General features: G+C 50.8%; 2 protein-coding genes across 5 annotated transcripts; one reads left to right on the top strand and one right to left on the bottom strand.

Moving 5' to 3' along the window:
* Nucleotides 1-44: 44 nt before the first annotated feature.
* On the top strand, nucleotides 45-12,718 carry FLOT1 (flotillin 1). 3 transcript variants are annotated; one of them, XM_031435377.2, is made up of 13 exons: nucleotides 46-217; nucleotides 526-582; nucleotides 895-970; nucleotides 1,056-1,146; nucleotides 1,378-1,521; nucleotides 1,667-1,786; nucleotides 1,875-1,970; nucleotides 2,160-2,312; nucleotides 7,378-7,559; nucleotides 7,713-7,758; nucleotides 7,877-8,014; nucleotides 8,265-8,429; nucleotides 9,405-12,718. In XM_031435377.2, exons 2-13 carry the CDS (start codon nucleotides 540-542, stop codon nucleotides 9,432-9,434), a joined length of 1,284 nt encoding a protein of 427 aa, XP_031291237.1. In that variant the 5' UTR covers nucleotides 46-217; nucleotides 526-539; the 3' UTR covers nucleotides 9,435-12,718. The 3 variants fall into 3 exon arrangements, with proteins under 3 accessions (XP_031291239.1, XP_031291237.1, XP_064332355.1); XM_031435379.2 differs by lacking the exon at nucleotides 7,877-8,014 and having other exon boundaries at nucleotides 45-217; XM_064476285.1 differs by lacking the exons at nucleotides 46-217; nucleotides 1,056-1,146 and having other exon boundaries at nucleotides 327-582.
* Nucleotides 11,487-15,196, bottom strand: TUBB (tubulin beta class I). 2 transcript variants are annotated; one of them, XM_010978168.3, is made up of 4 exons: nucleotides 14,866-15,196; nucleotides 13,391-13,499; nucleotides 13,000-13,110; nucleotides 11,487-12,717 (listed from the first exon to the last, which is right to left on the bottom strand). In XM_010978168.3, the coding sequence occupies exons 1-4, from the start codon at nucleotides 14,920-14,922 to the stop codon at nucleotides 11,660-11,662; spliced, it is 1,335 nt and encodes a 444-aa protein (XP_010976470.1). In that variant the 5' UTR covers nucleotides 14,923-15,196; the 3' UTR covers nucleotides 11,487-11,659. The 2 variants fall into 2 exon arrangements, with proteins under 2 accessions (XP_010976470.1, XP_031291233.1); XM_031435373.2 differs by lacking the exon at nucleotides 14,866-15,196 and adding an exon at nucleotides 13,737-13,761.
* Nucleotides 15,197-16,098: the final 902 nt, after the last annotated feature.

The raw sequence follows: 16,098 nt of genomic DNA, 5'->3' as shown, positions 1-16,098 counted from the left end.
AGCGCGCGGGGCCGAGGGGTGGGTTGGTCCGCCGCGGGGGGCGGGGTTGCGTCTGCCGCAGCAACAGGGTGCGGCCCGGTGGGGGGCGCGGGCGCCAGCGCGGGCCCAGCTTCCAGGAAGGTGGTCCGCGAGCGGCCCCCTGCTCACCTTCCAGGTCCCCCGCGCGTCCCCGGCCCTGCCCAGGACCCCCGGCCGGCCGCCACCCGCGTCCGGGAAGGTAGATGGGGGAGGGGAGATGGCTGCGGAGGAGCAGGGAGGGGGACGCAAGGGTCTGGGGGCCTCTAGGGGCCAGAGAGTTTTTATCAGATAAGGGAGAAACCGTTGTCACTGAAGGCGGGGACGCGGCAAGGGGTAGGGAGGTCTGCGAAATTTCGCCGGGGAAGGCCTTAGCGGATCCATGGGTGCGGAAAGGACAGGGACGCGGTGGCTGCAGACTGGGCGGGACTGACGGGAAAAGGAAAGGGTTCACTTCTGTGGACGCCACGGCGCCCCTTTCCATCCGCAAAGGCTTTCTCTCTCCTCCAGCTCCAACCTGAGCCATGTTTTTCACCTGTGGTCCAAACGAGGCCATGGTGGTCTCTGGTAAGTATTGTTCTCTTCTCAGCCAGTGACCCCCAAGCCCTTGCGAGTGTGGCCTCTGCCCTTCCCCTTCTCCCTACCAGCTCCCTAGCGCCAAGCCTTCCGCCCACCCCACTCCCCCGTGGCTGCAAGCCACCCCCTTGTGATTGTTCCCAGCCACCACCCTTCCAAGGCCAAAACTGTCCCCGACCCGCGTCAGCTCCCACATTTCCTCTTGGGGATTGCTACCCTTCTCCCTTCCCCAATTCTGTCTTCCACATTTCAGCTCTGCCGGGGCGATCGGCCACCGCAGCTCACTGCCCCCTCATCTTGCAGGTTTCTGCCGGAGCCCCCCAGTCATGGTGGCTGGAGGACGTGTCTTTGTCCTGCCTTGCATCCAGCAAATCCAGAGGTAGGTAAGAAGAGAACTTGGAAAGGAGAACCCTCGTTTCCTCTTTCCTCCTTTTCTCACTATCCACCCCTTCTTCTTCCCTTAGGATCTCTCTCAACACACTGACCCTCAATGTCAAGAGTGAAAAGGTTTACACTCGCCATGGGGTCCCCATCTCAGTCACTGGCATTGCCCAGGTGAGGCTTTCAGAGCCTTTCCCCCAAAGTCCACTCCCCCTTTCACCTTCTCTGTCCCCAGACATTAAGAATCTTCTGACCATGGTCTTCCCATCCTCTGCCTGCAGAGAAATTTCTCTGCTGGTCTCAGCTTCTCCAGGGACTTCCAAGGCACTTGACTTCTCCCCACTTCTCTCCCTGCTTTCTGCCTGGCTTCTTGACACCTTCACCACACCCTCCCTCACTCTACAGGTGAAAATCCAGGGCCAGAACAAGGAGATGTTGGCAGCCGCCTGCCAGATGTTTCTGGGAAAGACAGAGGCTGAGATTGCCCACATTGCACTGGAGACGCTGGAGGGCCACCAGAGGGCTATCATGGCCCATATGACTGTGGAGGTGGGCCTGAGAGCAGGGAAAGACCTGGAAGGGATTCCAGAGTGAGAGGGTGGAGGAATACCCAAGGACTGAGCTAGCCTATAGGAGACAGCGGCCAGAGGATCTAGAGCTAACATTCCTCTTTCCCTCCATCCTGTTATCCTAGGAAATCTATAAGGACAGGCAGAAATTCTCAGAACAGGTTTTCAAAGTGGCCTCCTCAGACTTGGTCAACATGGGCATCAGTGTGGTCAGCTACACCCTAAAGGACATTCACGATGATCAGGTAAACCTAGACCGTTCCTCCTCCCCACTTCCCTGCTCTCATCTCTTAAACCTTCCCGAAGACTGTGATATCTTTGTCTCTCCCACAGGACTATTTGCACTCCTTGGGGAAGGCTCGAACAGCTCAAGTCCAAAAAGATGCACGGATTGGGGAAGCAGAGGCCAAGAGAGATGCTGGGATCCGGGTGAGAGAGATAGGGATGACCATGGGCTTATTGGAGTTGGGATGGATTAGGGGCTGGTGAATTGGGGTTGGCCGAGGACACAGATGAGGCCAGGCCTGGGGTAAAGATGGGGAAACTTGGCGGAGAGCTGGTTCTCTCCCTGGGGCCTTCTCCCTTCTCTGACTTCCTACCTGATCTCTGCATGGACAGGAGGCCAAAGCCAAGCAGGAAAAGGTGTCTGCTCAGTACCTGAGTGAAATCGAGATGGCCAAGGCGCAAAGGGACTACGAGCTGAAGAAGGCCGCGTATGACATCGAGGTCAACACCCGCCGAGCACAGGCTGATCTGGCCTATCAGCTACAGGTCAGAGCCCTCATGCTGGCCCAATGGCCAGGCTCGACTTCGCTCCCTACCCGTTCTTCTTAGGCCACCACTCTTTCTCATATTCTAACTCTGATTCCCTTATTTGGGCCTCCATTTGCAACACAGCTCCTCCGTATGAGGAAGATGTTAAAGATCTAAACACATAGCTGAAAAAGCAAAGGAAAGGTCTAGAAAGGGTATGTTCCATAGGGATGATCGTGGCTTGGGGCAGGTTGTGCCCTGTGCAGGGGCACCTGGATGAGAAGGATGCAGCCCTTGCTTCACTCGCCAAGCTGTGCATCGGGCCTGGGTCACTAGATCTTCATCCACCCAGAGGAAGGGGCACCTTTTTCTAATTTGCACAGGCTACTTCATGGGCTCACAGCAGCTCTGGTGGTCGAAGAAGGCTGTGAGGAAGGAAAATGTGGACTTGGGCTTTGAATCCCACAAAGTGAGATGACAGAGCCCGGAGGTACAGCCGATCCTTATCATTTGTGGATCCCATATTTGAGAATTTGCCTCATTGCCAGAATTGATTGGTTACCCCAGAATCAGTACTCGGTACTGATGACCATTTGCAAGAGTGGGGAACAGTTTCAGTTGCCTGCTGTGTGCTTCCCAGTTGAGGTTGAACAAGATGTTCTGCCTTCTTGTTTTGACTCTTATACTATAAACAGTGTCATTTTCACAGTATATTCACTGCCACATTTTTCACACTTTTGTGCTCTTTGTCGGTGATTTCATAGTTTAAAATGACCCCCAAGCCTCATGCCGAAGTGCTGTCTAGTGTTCCTAAGTGCAAGAAGTCTGTGACGTTCGTGCCTGACTGAAAATAGGTGTGTTAGATAAGCTTCCTTCAGGCATGAGTTACAGTGCTGTTGGCTGTGACTTCGTTGTTAATGAGTTAACAGTATATATTACGTACGGTGTCTTTAAGCAGAAACACACATAAAACAAGGGTATATATTGATCTGTTGATGAAAATGTTGTGACCAGAGGCTCACAGGAACCCTACCCTGCATCCTAGGAACAAAAGTATTTGTTAATTCAGTGTTGATGGCTACTTTATAAAACAGAACTGCCGTGAATAACGAGAATCAACTTTGACGTACTTTGAGACGTGTACCGAAGGAGAGCAATATTATGAGATTCATTTTTGCCAAGAGTTGGTACAGGCTGAAAGCATGAAGTGCAGCACATCTGTAGTTGTGATGTGAAATCCCTGGGTGGCTTGACAGGTACCTGAGTGTGGCACAGTGATTTGCTGCTCAAGGTGTGGTCCACTTACCAGCAGCATCAGCATCCCTGGAGAACTTGGTAGAAATACAAAATCTCAGGGTCCAGCTCAACCTACCCAATCAGAATCTGCATTTTAGCATAATCCCTAAGTGATTTGTGTACACATTGGCATTTCAGAAGCATTAACAGAGTGGAAACCACTAGCCTGGGTGGGACTTAACCCACTCAAGGATAAGATCCTTAATCTTCTACACATGGCTTCCATCGTTGGCAAATCAGGGTTGCAGGGTTGGGCTGGTTTGGGTTCTGTTCAGCTTTTATTAGTTCCTCATTCTGTGCCGGGCTTTATGCTGGGTGCCGGGGAAATCAGGATTTATTCAATGGATATCTATTAAGTGCTTACTGTGTGCCAGACATTGTTTTGGAGGTGAGTATATAAGTATGAAAAAGACACAATAAGATTCCTGCCCACATGGAGCTTAGCATTACAATGCAAGAAACAACTAATAATCAAATAACTTTCACAGGCTCTAAGTATGTTGTTTAAGTGCTATGAAGGAAATAAACAGATGATGTGAAATACAGTAGGGGAGATACTCTGTTAGGTCAAGGTGGTCAGAGAAAGCTTCAGTGAGGAAGTGATATATGGGATAAACCCTGAAGATGAGAAAGAGGCAGCAAGGTAAAGAGTTGTGGGCTGAGAACATTCTAGGCCAGTGCTGTTCAAATAGAACTTTCTGTGATAATGGAAATGCTCTATATCTGTGCTGTGATGTCAAGCACTTGTAATGTGGCTCCTGTGACTGGGGAGCTGAATTTTAAATTTATTTAATTTTAAGTAATTTAAATTTAAATAGCTATATGGGGCAAGTGGCTAGCCAGGGGATCAGCATGTGCTAAGACCCTGAGGTAGGAAAGAGCTGGGTATGTCCCAGGAACAGAAAGGAGGGTTCTGATCTGGCATGGCTGCTGTGCTGTGAGTGAGGGGAGGCAGGCGGGCCAGGTCACATAGGATTCAGGTGGCCATGACAGAGACTTAGAAGAAAATTCAAAGCACAATGGAAAGCTATTGGAGGACTTTAAGCAGGGAGGCACTCTGGTCTAATTTATGTTTTTACAAGGATCAGTCCAACAGCCATGTGGAGAATTGATTGTCAGAAGAGAGGAAGCAGGGAGATGAGTTAGAAGGTTTTTCAAAGATGATGGATTGAATAAATGCAGCTAATTGCACTTCCTCTTAAAACCTCATTAGACCACACAGAGTGATTTAAAAAGAAAAAGGTGGAGAGAATAGGAACAGAAGGAACAGAAACCATAGCATCATTTTGGAAGCTGGAAAGCCATGGTAATTGACTAAGCAGGTCTGAGAGAGCCGACCCAAAGCTGCAGGGGAGAAAACTGTGAAATGATCAGAGGCTCAGGACCTGGCAGCACGAGGGGCCTCTGGAGCTGTCATGAAGATGGTTGAAATAAGGAAAAACAGGTGAAAAGTGACTTCTTAGGTAGACCCCCTGTCTGGCTCCCTCACTGCTCCAGTAAACTTCTGGTGGTTTATTATCTAACGAGTAAACCAGAGGATGTGACCCAGGGCCAGCGGGGCACAGGTGAGGGCCTGGATGCTGTACCAGTAACAGGCATGAAGTGACTGCCTGTTGAACGCTGGCCGCTTCCCCTTACCCCTCACCCCACTTGTCTCCCAGAACCTCCATCTTCCAAAGAAGAGATCAGAAAACTGCTGTGGGGAACATGAGCAATCCAAAAGAAAAGACTGGAAGATCCTGAGTCAGAGGTTCCTCAGCAGATGATCTGCCCAGGTCACCCTTGAGTGAGGCTGAAAGCCAGTGAGCCTCACCCACATACCTACAGCTTCTTTCCGGTGTTTCAGACCTTCTTCCCTGTGAGCAGAGAAGCAAGGACTACCTGACATATGAGGGAGTCCTGCGACATGGAAGACTAGACCAAAACCACAAGCAGCAAAGCAGTTTGAAGGATACATACTGTGCAGGGAGAAGAAAGCTTAGAAAAATTAATATCCTCTAGCAGGGAGGATATAACTCAAGTGGTAGAGTGCATGCTTAGCATACACAAGGTCCTAGGTTCAATCCCCAGCACCTCTTCTAAAATAAAACAAGTAAACCTAATTACCCCCCCAAATTAATATCCTCAGTGAGATAAGAGAAGAATTCACATTCAGGATATCAGGATTATAGAACAGAAAACAAACCAAAAAAGATTTTAGAAATTAAAAAAAATTTTTTAAGTCACAATGCAAGAGAGATTCTAATAAATTTCCCAGAAAATAGAACAAAACAAATGGAAACATTAGGAAAGAATACTAGAGGCTAGTCCAGGTGAGCCAATAGAACAAAGCAAGCGGAAGGAAATCAACAGTGGAAAAAATTCAAACATGTTTATCTGACTTTTTAGATTGAGATGGTCCACCAAGAGCCCAACACAGTGAATAAAAGAAAATCTACCTTAAGACTCATCATTATGAAATTTCAGAATGCTGAGAATAAAGAAAAAATCTAAAGGTTCCAGAGAGAAAGACTAGATCTCAAGCAAAGGGTTGGGCATCAGAATGACTTGTGATTTCTCAAGAATCAAGAAGACCATGGAGCAATGCCTTCAAAATTCTGGTGGAAAATGATTAACAACGTAGTCATCAGTACTCAACCTATAGTCATTCAGACAGAAAAGTGGAATGAAAATCTTAGAGAAAGAAGATCTCAAAAAATGTATTGCCCACCTAGTCTTTCTGAGGGAGCTGTTGGAGGCTGAGTTTCTCCAAACAGTGGGCCAAAGGAGAGAGAGGCTGAGGGGAGTGCTCCAACACAGGACCATTGTGATCCTGCACAAGGGGTCAAGAGCAAATAGTCCAGTTTGGAACAAGTTTGAAATTTTAGGGTCAAAGACAGTACATGGTGTCATCTCTAGAAGCACCCATCCTCTGGAGTGAACAGATGGGCCCAGTAGAGGCAGGAGCACTATCTCTTGTGTTGATGGGCCCCACAGGGAGGTGCATGGCTGAGTCCGAGCAGTGAGATGAGAAGTGCCCAAACCTCTACTCACTTACATCTTGTCAAGAGTCTTCTGATCCCTCTAGTCTCCAAGAGATAAGAAAATGCAATCTGCCTAAGTGAGAGGAAGCCTCTGTATACATGTTGTAGTTGCTGGAAGGATACGCAAGAAGCTGGTCACGATAGTTGTTTCTGGGGAAGGGAGCCAACCAGGTGGCTTGAGAAGTAGGTGGAACCTTGCTTATCACTGTTTACTTTTTTGTTAGAATTTGGATCACATACAAAAGATAAAAATGAAAAAGACACACACAGCACCTCAAAAAGAAAGTCAGTGGGAGGCTATTCAGGAGTCAATTGACAGTGGCTTGCACTAGGGTACCCGCAGCACAGATGGAGGGAAGTAGATGGATCTGAGAGAGACTGGAGGTAGAGGATGGCCACCAATGCCCTCCAGATGCTCATACTCTAGAGGGAGATGCGGTGGAGAAATAGAGGAAGATGGGAGCTCAAGGAGGGATGCTTCACCTGGCCTGAAGGAGAACAGGGGCTGGATCCCAGCCCTTTGCGGCCCTGAAGCTGAGACCACCTGGGGAACAGCCCTAACTGTTGATACTGGAGGGAGGATCAGGTCACCCACCCCCGAACCGTGCCTTGGATCAGTACCAGAATGGACTCCACTGGGCAGGCTGAGCCCACTGGGGACCGACTTCATGTACCTGCTGCTCTATTTTTATATCCCGCCCTGGAGCACTGGCTTCCTGGGTGTTTGCTCTTCAGCTCTGACTCTGAGCCTCCCTCCTACCCAGGTGGCCAAGACGAAGCAGCAGATCGAGGAGCAGCGGGTACAGGTGCAGGTGGTGGAGCGGGCCCAGCAGGTGGCAGTGCAGGAGCAGGAGATCGCCCGCCGGGAGAAGGAGCTGGAGGCCCGGGTGCGGAAGCCAGCGGAAGCCGAGCGCTACAGGCTGGAGCGCCTGGCAGAGGCAGAGAAGTAAACACCCCTCCCGGCCCCTCCGGGCTCCTTCACACCTGGGCGCCCCCAGAAGAGAAGCTGAGGCCTCCTCTACCTGTACCCCTTCTGTGGAGTCTGTCCCAGAGCAAGGGCTCCTCCTCAGCTACTCCTTCCACTTCCTTCTCTGCCCAGGTCCCAGCTGATCATGCAGGCAGAGGCAGAAGCCGAGTCTGTGCGGGTGAGTTAGCCACTGGCTCTTGCCGGTCGGTGGAGGGAGTAGGGGTTGTTGCTCGCCCTGGGATTTCTTGTCCTTAACTCCCACCATCAGTAGCACAAGTATCCTGTGCTCTCCTCAGATGCGGGGGGAGGCCGAGGCCTTTGCCATAGGGGCCCGAGCCCGGGCGGAAGCTGAGCAGATGGCCAAGAAGGCAGAGGCATTCCAGCTGTACCAGGAGGCTGCTCAGCTGGACATGCTGCTGGAGAAGCTGCCCCAGGTCTGGGGGTCATGTGGGCACCAGCAGAGGAGGGACAGGACCAGGGAATCAGGGGTGGGGGAAATGAGGGACTTGGGGAGAACCAGCCTAGGGGGCCATAAATCAGGGCTGGGGATTACAAATCAGTGATCAGAGTGAGGCAGGGTGATCCTTGCTGTAGTGAAGAACAGGGATCTTAAAACCCAGGGTAAGGAGTCTTAGGAATGGCAGGGTCAGACCGCAGGCACTGAGTGTGCGTCTCACCTACCAGGTGGCAGAGGAGATCAGCGGTCCCTTGACCTCGGCCAATAAGATCACACTGGTGTCCAGTGGAAGTGGGGCCATGGGGGCTGCCAAAGTGACTGGGGAAGTGCTGGACATCCTGAGCCACCTGCCAGAGAGCGTGGAGAGACTCACAGGCGTCAGCATCTCCCAGGTGAGGGCCTCTAGGGTGGGGGCCATGGAGCCAAATTGCCAGGTTCCTGTGGCACATGACGCAGTGGGCCCAGCACCCAGGAGGTCTGGGGGCCACTGACATTTATTAATTGCTTTCCATGTGCCAGACACAGTGCTAAGTTTCTACACAAAATGGTTTAAAAAAATTTTTTTAAATCAGACTACCTTTGGGGTGTGTAGGGCTTTACAAAGTAAAAAAACTGAACTTTCAACATGTTAGGTAGCTTAGCCCATGGCATACTGCTGGTGAAGCTGTGTTTCAGACCCGGGCCCGCTGTTTCTGGGGCCTGTGCTTGTGGTCGCCCCACTAGCAGAAGGAGCTAGTTGTAGCCTGTTGACAATTAATTCCAAGGCCCATCACTGCTGTCCTTGGTGCCTGTTTATTCACCTGTAGATTATGGTAGAGATCAGAGGGCAGGATCTAGAACCAGACTGTTTTGTTGGAATCCTGGCTCCAAAGACTGCTAACTGACCTTGGACAAGTTAATCTTCTCTGCACCTGTTTCTTCACCTTAAAACCGGGTTAATTAAAGTAACTATCCTGTTGAATTGCTAAGGGGATTAAATGAATAAATATTTGCATGTTGTTTAGAACAGTGTTTAGCACATGGTAAGTACCATATAAGAGAGTTAAATAAAAAATGCATACATAAATAAAAGCATTGGACCATAGCAGTGACCTTCAAGCTGGATTCCTTGAAGTCTCCCTGAGGCCTGCAGTGGAAAATTGGGAGCTAAGGAGGGTTGTGCAAGCAGGGCTCTGGCCCCTTCACCCACTTGCAGTAAATCAGTCATTGTTATACAATGACTGCTTGGCAAAGGGGTGAGGTAGGGTGCCAGAAAAAAACTACAGTACTCCTGGAAATTTGTCTACCCTGTAGCCCATTCATCCAGATGAGGTCCTGGGAGATTAGGGTACCTGGTCCCTAAGTCATCACTGTCGTCTTTTTGCCAGGTGAACCACAAGCCTTTGCGAACAGCCTGAGCCCTCGACCTTCGTGATGCCCACCCTCGTAGCTCAAGCCTCATTGCCTGAATGGTCCCCACATTGCATGCACTTAAGCTGGCTACCTGAGCTGTCCTTTGACAGCAGGGTTCCAACCCTCATCTCTCCTTGCCAAACAGCCTGTGCCTTGCCTTGGAGGGGAAAGGTTGCTCCCTTTCCCAACCCCACACTGCCAAGACTGCCCGTCCCCCAGGGGTCCCATGCCAGCCTTCTGATGATCCCACCCCTCAATGTATTTAACTTAATTACTGTCTGAGCCTGTTGTCCAGAATTCTTTCCTGACTGAGACTTGAGGGGATGGTCTGCAGGTTTTCAGTTTTACTTGTCAAATAAATGCTGTTAATAAGTACTGATAGTTAATGAAACAGAATTCAGAATAAATGCTAGAATGCATCTTTCCCCCTTGCATTCAATAGGCTTTTTAAAATGGGAGAAAGGCAGTAGTTAACTTGTGTCCTGTTGAGTTGCAGGATTAATTTTTCCCCCAAAGTTGCTTATAGTCAGAAAAGCATGCTGAAGTGGAAGCTATCTGAGAATTACATTGGACCCTAGAATTACTGAAAATATGGCCAAGGGAAATTATTTTTAAATTTCCAATTGTTACATTTGAGGATATCTTTGAGACTGTTACGCTGCGCTCTTTAAAGCATGAGGTACTAGGTGGAACATAACCTTAGTTTAGAATGGGACCATCATATGACATCCCCGCTAGTGATTGCCTTAGGTTGACTGAGAAAACCCACAGCATTACAAAAAACAGCGACATCCACCACCCAAAGGAACCCTCCATGTGCTGTGCATTGAAAGTGGCACAACAGTGGCTTTCAGCTCCATGCTTTCACGATATTCTTCTGGAATACCATTAAAAGACTGCTGGGGTCCAACCCATTTCTGGTTCAGTATACCTGGGCAGGCCTGAGAATATCCGTTTCAAGGGGACACTGATGATGCTAGTCTGGCAACCACTTACTTAACATTCATGTCATTTCCCCTTTTCTATCCCTAGATCCTACATCTGAGCCTATGCCTATCCTAGCTATTAAGCCTGGTACTGGTGGTGGGTACCAGCAATTAAGGTATAAAGATATTTTCATCACTATGGGAAGCACAGTATATAGCATTAACAATTTGAGCCCCATGCCTCCACCAGCAATCTTTCCCTGAATGAGCACACGTCTTGCAACTTTTTTTTTTCAATTCCCATTTATTTTTGGCTCTTGGGGCAGTCATCTTTTCAATATGAAAAAAAGCAGCAAGTTCAACACAAAATAGAAATCTGAAGTGTAGAATAGGACAAAACCAAGGTTGAGGGGGAAAAGGCAATAGCAAAAGAGATGAGATGTTGCCAAGACAGGGTATCCTGTCCCCTCTCCGGGGAATGACAAACATTTAGGCGGCAGCACACCCCTTTCCAGAAACACACAAAAGGGCTGGTATTCATTTTTTATGCAGGAAGACGGAGTGGGGAGGGCCTTTCTGGAAGTTGACAGACCAAGGCTAGTCTCTCCTTGACCCCCTTTCTGAGCAGGAATAAAGGAAGGAATCCCAGCACTTAAAGGAAGCAAAGTGGTAGAGAGGGAAGGATCCCCCTTGACAGGGTGGGGCCAGACCCCTGCAAAAGAAACAGCTCAAGGACAGAGCTTGAAGGGAGACTGAAAATGGAGATAATACTGTTAACACCTCCCTGGAAACTGAGAGCACGGAGATACCTGAAAATTAGGACTTCCACAGCTTGGACGGCCCTCTCCAAACCCCCACCCTTTCCTTGTAGGGACTTCTCCCTGCTGTGAGGTTGCTTGGTTTCCTTTCCCCTGGGCTACCACATGGGCCTAGGATGGTAGTCACCCATCCGGGTTTTCAGCACACAGTTCTAAATGGGATCTGATGAGATCCAGCTTCTTGGAGAGTTATCTTGAAAAGAGAGGGGAATGTTAACTGGACAGATGGGAGGAGTGGGCACCAGAAGGAAAAACAGGGTTACCCAGAATGGCAGAAATCTAGGTTTCCCAGAGTGGAAAGAGAGAGGAGACATTCAACAAACAACAAATATTTATTGAGCGCCTATTATGTGCCAGGCACTGTTCTAGAACCCACCCCCCCCAAAAGAAACAAGATAGAGGCAGAAAACGCGAATTCTGAGGGAAAGGGGCGGTTGAGGAAGAAGGCTGAGGGGACTGAGAAGGCTGAGGTGATGGGGCTCGGCCTTAGGCCTCCTCTTCGGCTTCCTCACCGAAATCCTCCTCCTCTTCTGCGGTGGCATCCTGGTACTGCTGGTACTCGGAGACGAGGTCATTCATGTTGCTCTCAGCCTCGGTGAACTCCATCTCGTCCATGCCCTCACCTGTGTACCAGTGGAGGAAGGCCTTCCGGCGGAACATGGCAGTGAACTGCTCCGAGATGCGCTTGAACAGCTCCTGGATGGCTGTGCTGTTTCCGATGAAGGTGACTGCCATCTTGAGGCCACGGGGTGGGATGTCGCAGACGGCTGTCTTGACATTGTTGGGGATCCATTCCACGAAGTAGCTACTATTCTTGTTCTGCACGTTAAGCATCTGCTCATCCACCTCCTTCATGGACATCCGCCCACGGAAGACAGCAGCCACGGTGAGGTACCGGCCATGGCGGGGGTCACAGGCAGCCATCATATTCTTGGCATCGAAGACCTGCTGGGTGAGTTCGGGCACAGTGAGGGCCCGATACTGCTGGCTGCCACGGCTGGTGAGAGGGGCAAAGCCGGGCATGAAGAAGTGGAGACGTGGGAAGGGCACCATGTTGACTGCCAGCTTGCGGAGGTCAGCATTGAGCTGACCAGGGAAGCGAAGGCAGGTGGTGACACCGCTCATAGTGGCTGAGACGAGGTGGTTCAGGTCCCCGTAGGTTGGCGTGGTCAGCTTGAGGGTGCGGAAGCAGATGTCGTAAAGGGCCTCGTTGTCGATGCAGTAGGTCTCGTCGGTGTTCTCCACCAACTGATGGACGGAGAGGGTGGCATTGTAGGGCTCCACCACAGTGTCGGACACCTTGGGTGAGGGTACCACACTGAAGGTGTTCATGATGCGGTCAGGATACTCTTCACGGATCTTGCTGATAAGCAAGGTACCCATCCCAGAGCCTGTGCCCCCGCCCAGCGAGTGGGTCAGCTGGAAGCCCTGCAGGCAGTCACAGCTCTCAGCCTCCTTCCGGACCACATCCAAGACCGAGTCAACCAGCTCGGCCCCCTCTGTGTAGTGGCCCTTGGCCCAGTTGTTGCCTGCACCAGACTGACCTGCAGTGGGGTCAGAAGGCAAACTTGATTAGTAAAGTGTGAAAGATACATGGCCACATTTCTACTTTTGGAGTAATACTGGGAGTGTGTCTTCCTTCTCTCTCCCCTATGATACACCCCCAACACCCCCATTAACTAGCTAAAGCAGTCACTACCTCCACTCTCCACTAAACTTATACACATCCCTGCACGCTCTCCAGTACAGTCATTTCCTAACTCTTGCTGTCCCGTTGCACACAAATAAGTTGAATAAGAGTATCTACTACTACCTGTATAACTCACCAAAAACAAAGTTGTCTGGTCTGAAGATCTGACCAAAAGGACCTGAGCGAACAGAGTCCATGGTCCCGGGTTCTAGATCCACCAAGATAGCGCGAGGAACATATTTGCCACCTACACGGAATAAAGTAGAAGAGTAAACACCGGCAGATGTAAAGGCAAGTAACATCGGGGCTGGGAGACAGCCGGGGACTCAAACTTGTGATTCCAGTCGCTGACACCAGGTGGCAGCAGAGCTATTTTTGGGCCTGGGTGGAGAACTGAGAAAGACCTCCAAAGGGAAAGGATGGATTCATTCAAAGGGGAAAAGGGGTTTGGGGGTTTCCCAGGGATGGAACGAGAGCTGGGAGAAGTGGGAAAGATGGGACCCATGCTTCTGGGCTCCTGCCCTCACCTGTGGCTTCATTGTAGTACACAGAGATGCGGTCCAGCTGCAGGTCGCTATCCCCATGATAGGTTCCGGTGGGGTCGATGCCATGTTCATCACTGATCACCTCCCAGAACTGCCAGAGAGCAATGAGTTACAGCAGCTCAGTTCCAGATAATCATACCCCACTACCGCCATTTTAACTCCGGACACGCCCATGGTGGGCCCTCCCTAAGGCCTGGCATTCCTTCTGTCGGCCACACCCTTTTCCCTATATCTCTGCGCCCCCGGGAAAGTCGCAGCTTTCACCGCTTGGGATGAGATGGGAAGACGCGATCGCAGGCACCGAGGTAGGTAGACAGAGGCGGCCGACCTGCTCGGAGAAGCGCACGTCCCGGTCCCGCAGGACCAGAGAAAAGAGCCACTGCCGCAGGCACCCACCCCCGCCCTGCACGTGACCGCGGCGCACGCGCGCGCCGACAAAAGGAGGCGCCGAGCGTGGGCGGGGCCGAAGAGCGAATTCCGCGCGCCAGGGGCGGGGCTCGGCTAGAGCTAGCGCGCCCCCAGCCGGCCGGCTGGGCCGCATTGTCCCAGCGCGCCAGGGGCGCCGGGTCCCGCCCTTCTGCTACAACGTAGCAGCCGCACTTCCTCCCCACCCCTCCCCCGCTACACTATAACCGCGCGCGCAAAAAAAAAAAAAAAAAAAAAAAAACCCTTCCCTTGGCCCCGGAATTTTCTTTGGTAGCTTTCCCCCTCTTGCTTTAAATGAGGACTTTTCCCCTTTGTCCTACCCTTTAGCCCTGAGGGGCCCCTTAAAGAAAGCCCCCTACCCCACCTTTCCCCTCGACTTCTATCTTCGTATCTTCATGCCCTGAAAGGGTCTCTGTAAGGGTAAATGAAAGGGAGTGAAGTTAATCCAGCTCATACTAACCTTCCATACACGGAAAACTGCTGGACCACTCTTTGGAGATCGCGTGTGCGCGGGGATCCCTGATCTTTTGTAAAGGATATCGCGTAGTGCAGCCCCCCCTGGCGCGTCGCGTCTCCCACCTTTGAATCCGACCTCTCTGCAGCTACCCACCAGCCTCGCCCCTTTCCTCTTAGCCCTACGAAGCCCCGCCACGGGGATGCACATGGGAAAAACCTCGCCTCGCTTTGTCTCGGGCCGTTTCCGCATCACCCCCGTTCCCCGGTCCTCGGACCGTTAGAAGAACCCCTTTTAAGTGAAATTTTACAGAAGCTCGGTTTTCCCGCCCCCTAAACCTGAAGGGTGCTTTTAACAGCCTCTGCAAAAGGAGCCTGCCGAGAAAAATAATTCCTCATTTTTCAAAAGCAAATCCTAGCTACAAACGTGTACTATACATATAAAACTTTCTTTTGGGGAGGGGGGAAGCTTGACCAAAGATAGAGGGTGCAAATGTTTTATAACCATTCTTCACAATTTGACTGGATTTTTCTCTTCTCAGAAAGAAATATAGTTAAAAGAGGTTAAAATTCCTTACCTTGGCACCGATCTGGTTGCCACACTGACCAGCCTGGATGTGCACGATTTCCCTCATGGTTAAAATTTATTCTAATCTTTTTGCTCGCCTCAAGGTGTGTACGGGGCAAGAAAATGATGAGTAATTTGTTTTTCTCTGCTGCTGGTCGCAGGCTGGAAGGATGGGACGGCCCCGGAGGCTGCAGCAGCGAGGTCCGAACGCGGCGGCAGGAAGGTTCTGAGAGGGAGAAAGGAGAGGGGAGGGCGCGGAGGAAAGGCGGGCAGGGCGGGGCGCGCGTGCGCCGGGGCCAGGAGGCGGGAGAACGCGCCCCGCGCCGCTGTGGGGAGACAAAGCCTCACTGAGGCTGGTCCTGATTAGTCCTTGCCGGTCATGTATCAGACGTCCATTGGTCCCTGCTCGGGGTGGACGAGCGCAGTCTTCCCTGGGAGTTGTAGTCCTCTATTGTTGTCCACGCTGGAAAATGAAAGGACGAATGGGTGGGTACTGGGTTTGGGGTTTTAGGTATTTGGGTCTTTTCAAGAAAAATGACATTGCGCAAGAGTTTTTTCCTCTATGCCTGAGTGTTTTGGTGTAAAAAGAATAGTTTTCGGGGGTGCAGGAATTGGGAACCCTGGGGTGCCAGGCGTTGGAAGGTGGAATGGGGCACGCCCTGAAAGCTCCCCGCTGCGGTAGCTCTTGGGAAGACAGAATTGCTTAGCTCAGCAAAAACTGGGCAGAAATGCGGCACCCTGTTCTGCTAACAGCTGGTCCTTTGGTGACCCAAGACATGAACTTCAGTAAGCCGCTGCTCCCCCAGATATCTCAGCAGGAAGGAGGGGACTGCCCTCCTGCCATTTCCTTGGGAGTTTCCTAATGATAATGTTTAGAAAGAGAAATAAAATTGCAGCCAAGGGCTTTTCAGGACAGAGATGTAATTGTGCGGAGGATCTGTTCAAAGAATAAATTGAATGGTTTAGAGAAACCGATATACCCGAAGTTTCGGTCCATGTAGGGGATCTGGGCCTTAGAGCAGCGTTTAACACGTTTTCTCTTGTCAAGCAGAGAAGTATAGGGTGAGATGCCTGATAGAATTTCAGTGTCTTCCAGCCTGCGTCTCTAGGCACTTTGATGGAGTCACTGAATTCAGTGACTAGGTGGCTGACCATTGCAACCGTCCAAGATCCTCAGGATTGAAATAAAAGGGATGGGGGCATGAAGGGAGAAACTTGGATGAGCTCAAATCTTAGCATCATG

The sequence above is a fragment of the Camelus dromedarius genome, chromosome 19, assembly GCF_036321535.1.
Source record: "Camelus dromedarius isolate mCamDro1 chromosome 19, mCamDro1.pat, whole genome shotgun sequence".
Classification (NCBI taxonomy): domain Eukaryota; kingdom Metazoa; phylum Chordata; class Mammalia; order Artiodactyla; family Camelidae; genus Camelus; species Camelus dromedarius.
Note: the sequence above shows the minus strand (reverse complement) of the source record. Positions and strands in the feature narration are given on the sequence as shown.

Bases quoted from the DNA above. Each gene is read 5' to 3' on its own strand.
- FLOT1 (XM_031435377.2), top strand. From the start codon at position 540: ATGTTTTTCACCTGTGGTCCAAACGAGGCCATGGTGGTCTCTG. The intron at 583-894 runs GTAAGTATTGTT...CTCATCTTGCAG, and splicing joins CGAGGCCATGGTGGTCTCTG to GTTTCTGCCGGAGCCCCCCA. The intron at 7,759-7,876 runs GTGAGTTAGCCA...TGCTCTCCTCAG, and splicing joins CAGAAGCCGAGTCTGTGCGG to ATGCGGGGGGAGGCCGAGGC.
- TUBB (XM_010978168.3), bottom strand. From the start codon at position 14,922: ATGAGGGAAATCGTGCACATCCAGGCTGGTCAGTGTGGCAACCAGATC. The intron at 13,111-13,390 runs GTGAGGGCAGGA...TATTCCGTGTAG, and splicing joins GTACTACAATGAAGCCACAG to GTGGCAAATATGTTCCTCGC. The intron at 12,718-12,999 runs GTGAGTTATACA...ACCCCACTGCAG, and splicing joins ACCAGACAACTTTGTTTTTG to GTCAGTCTGGTGCAGGCAAC.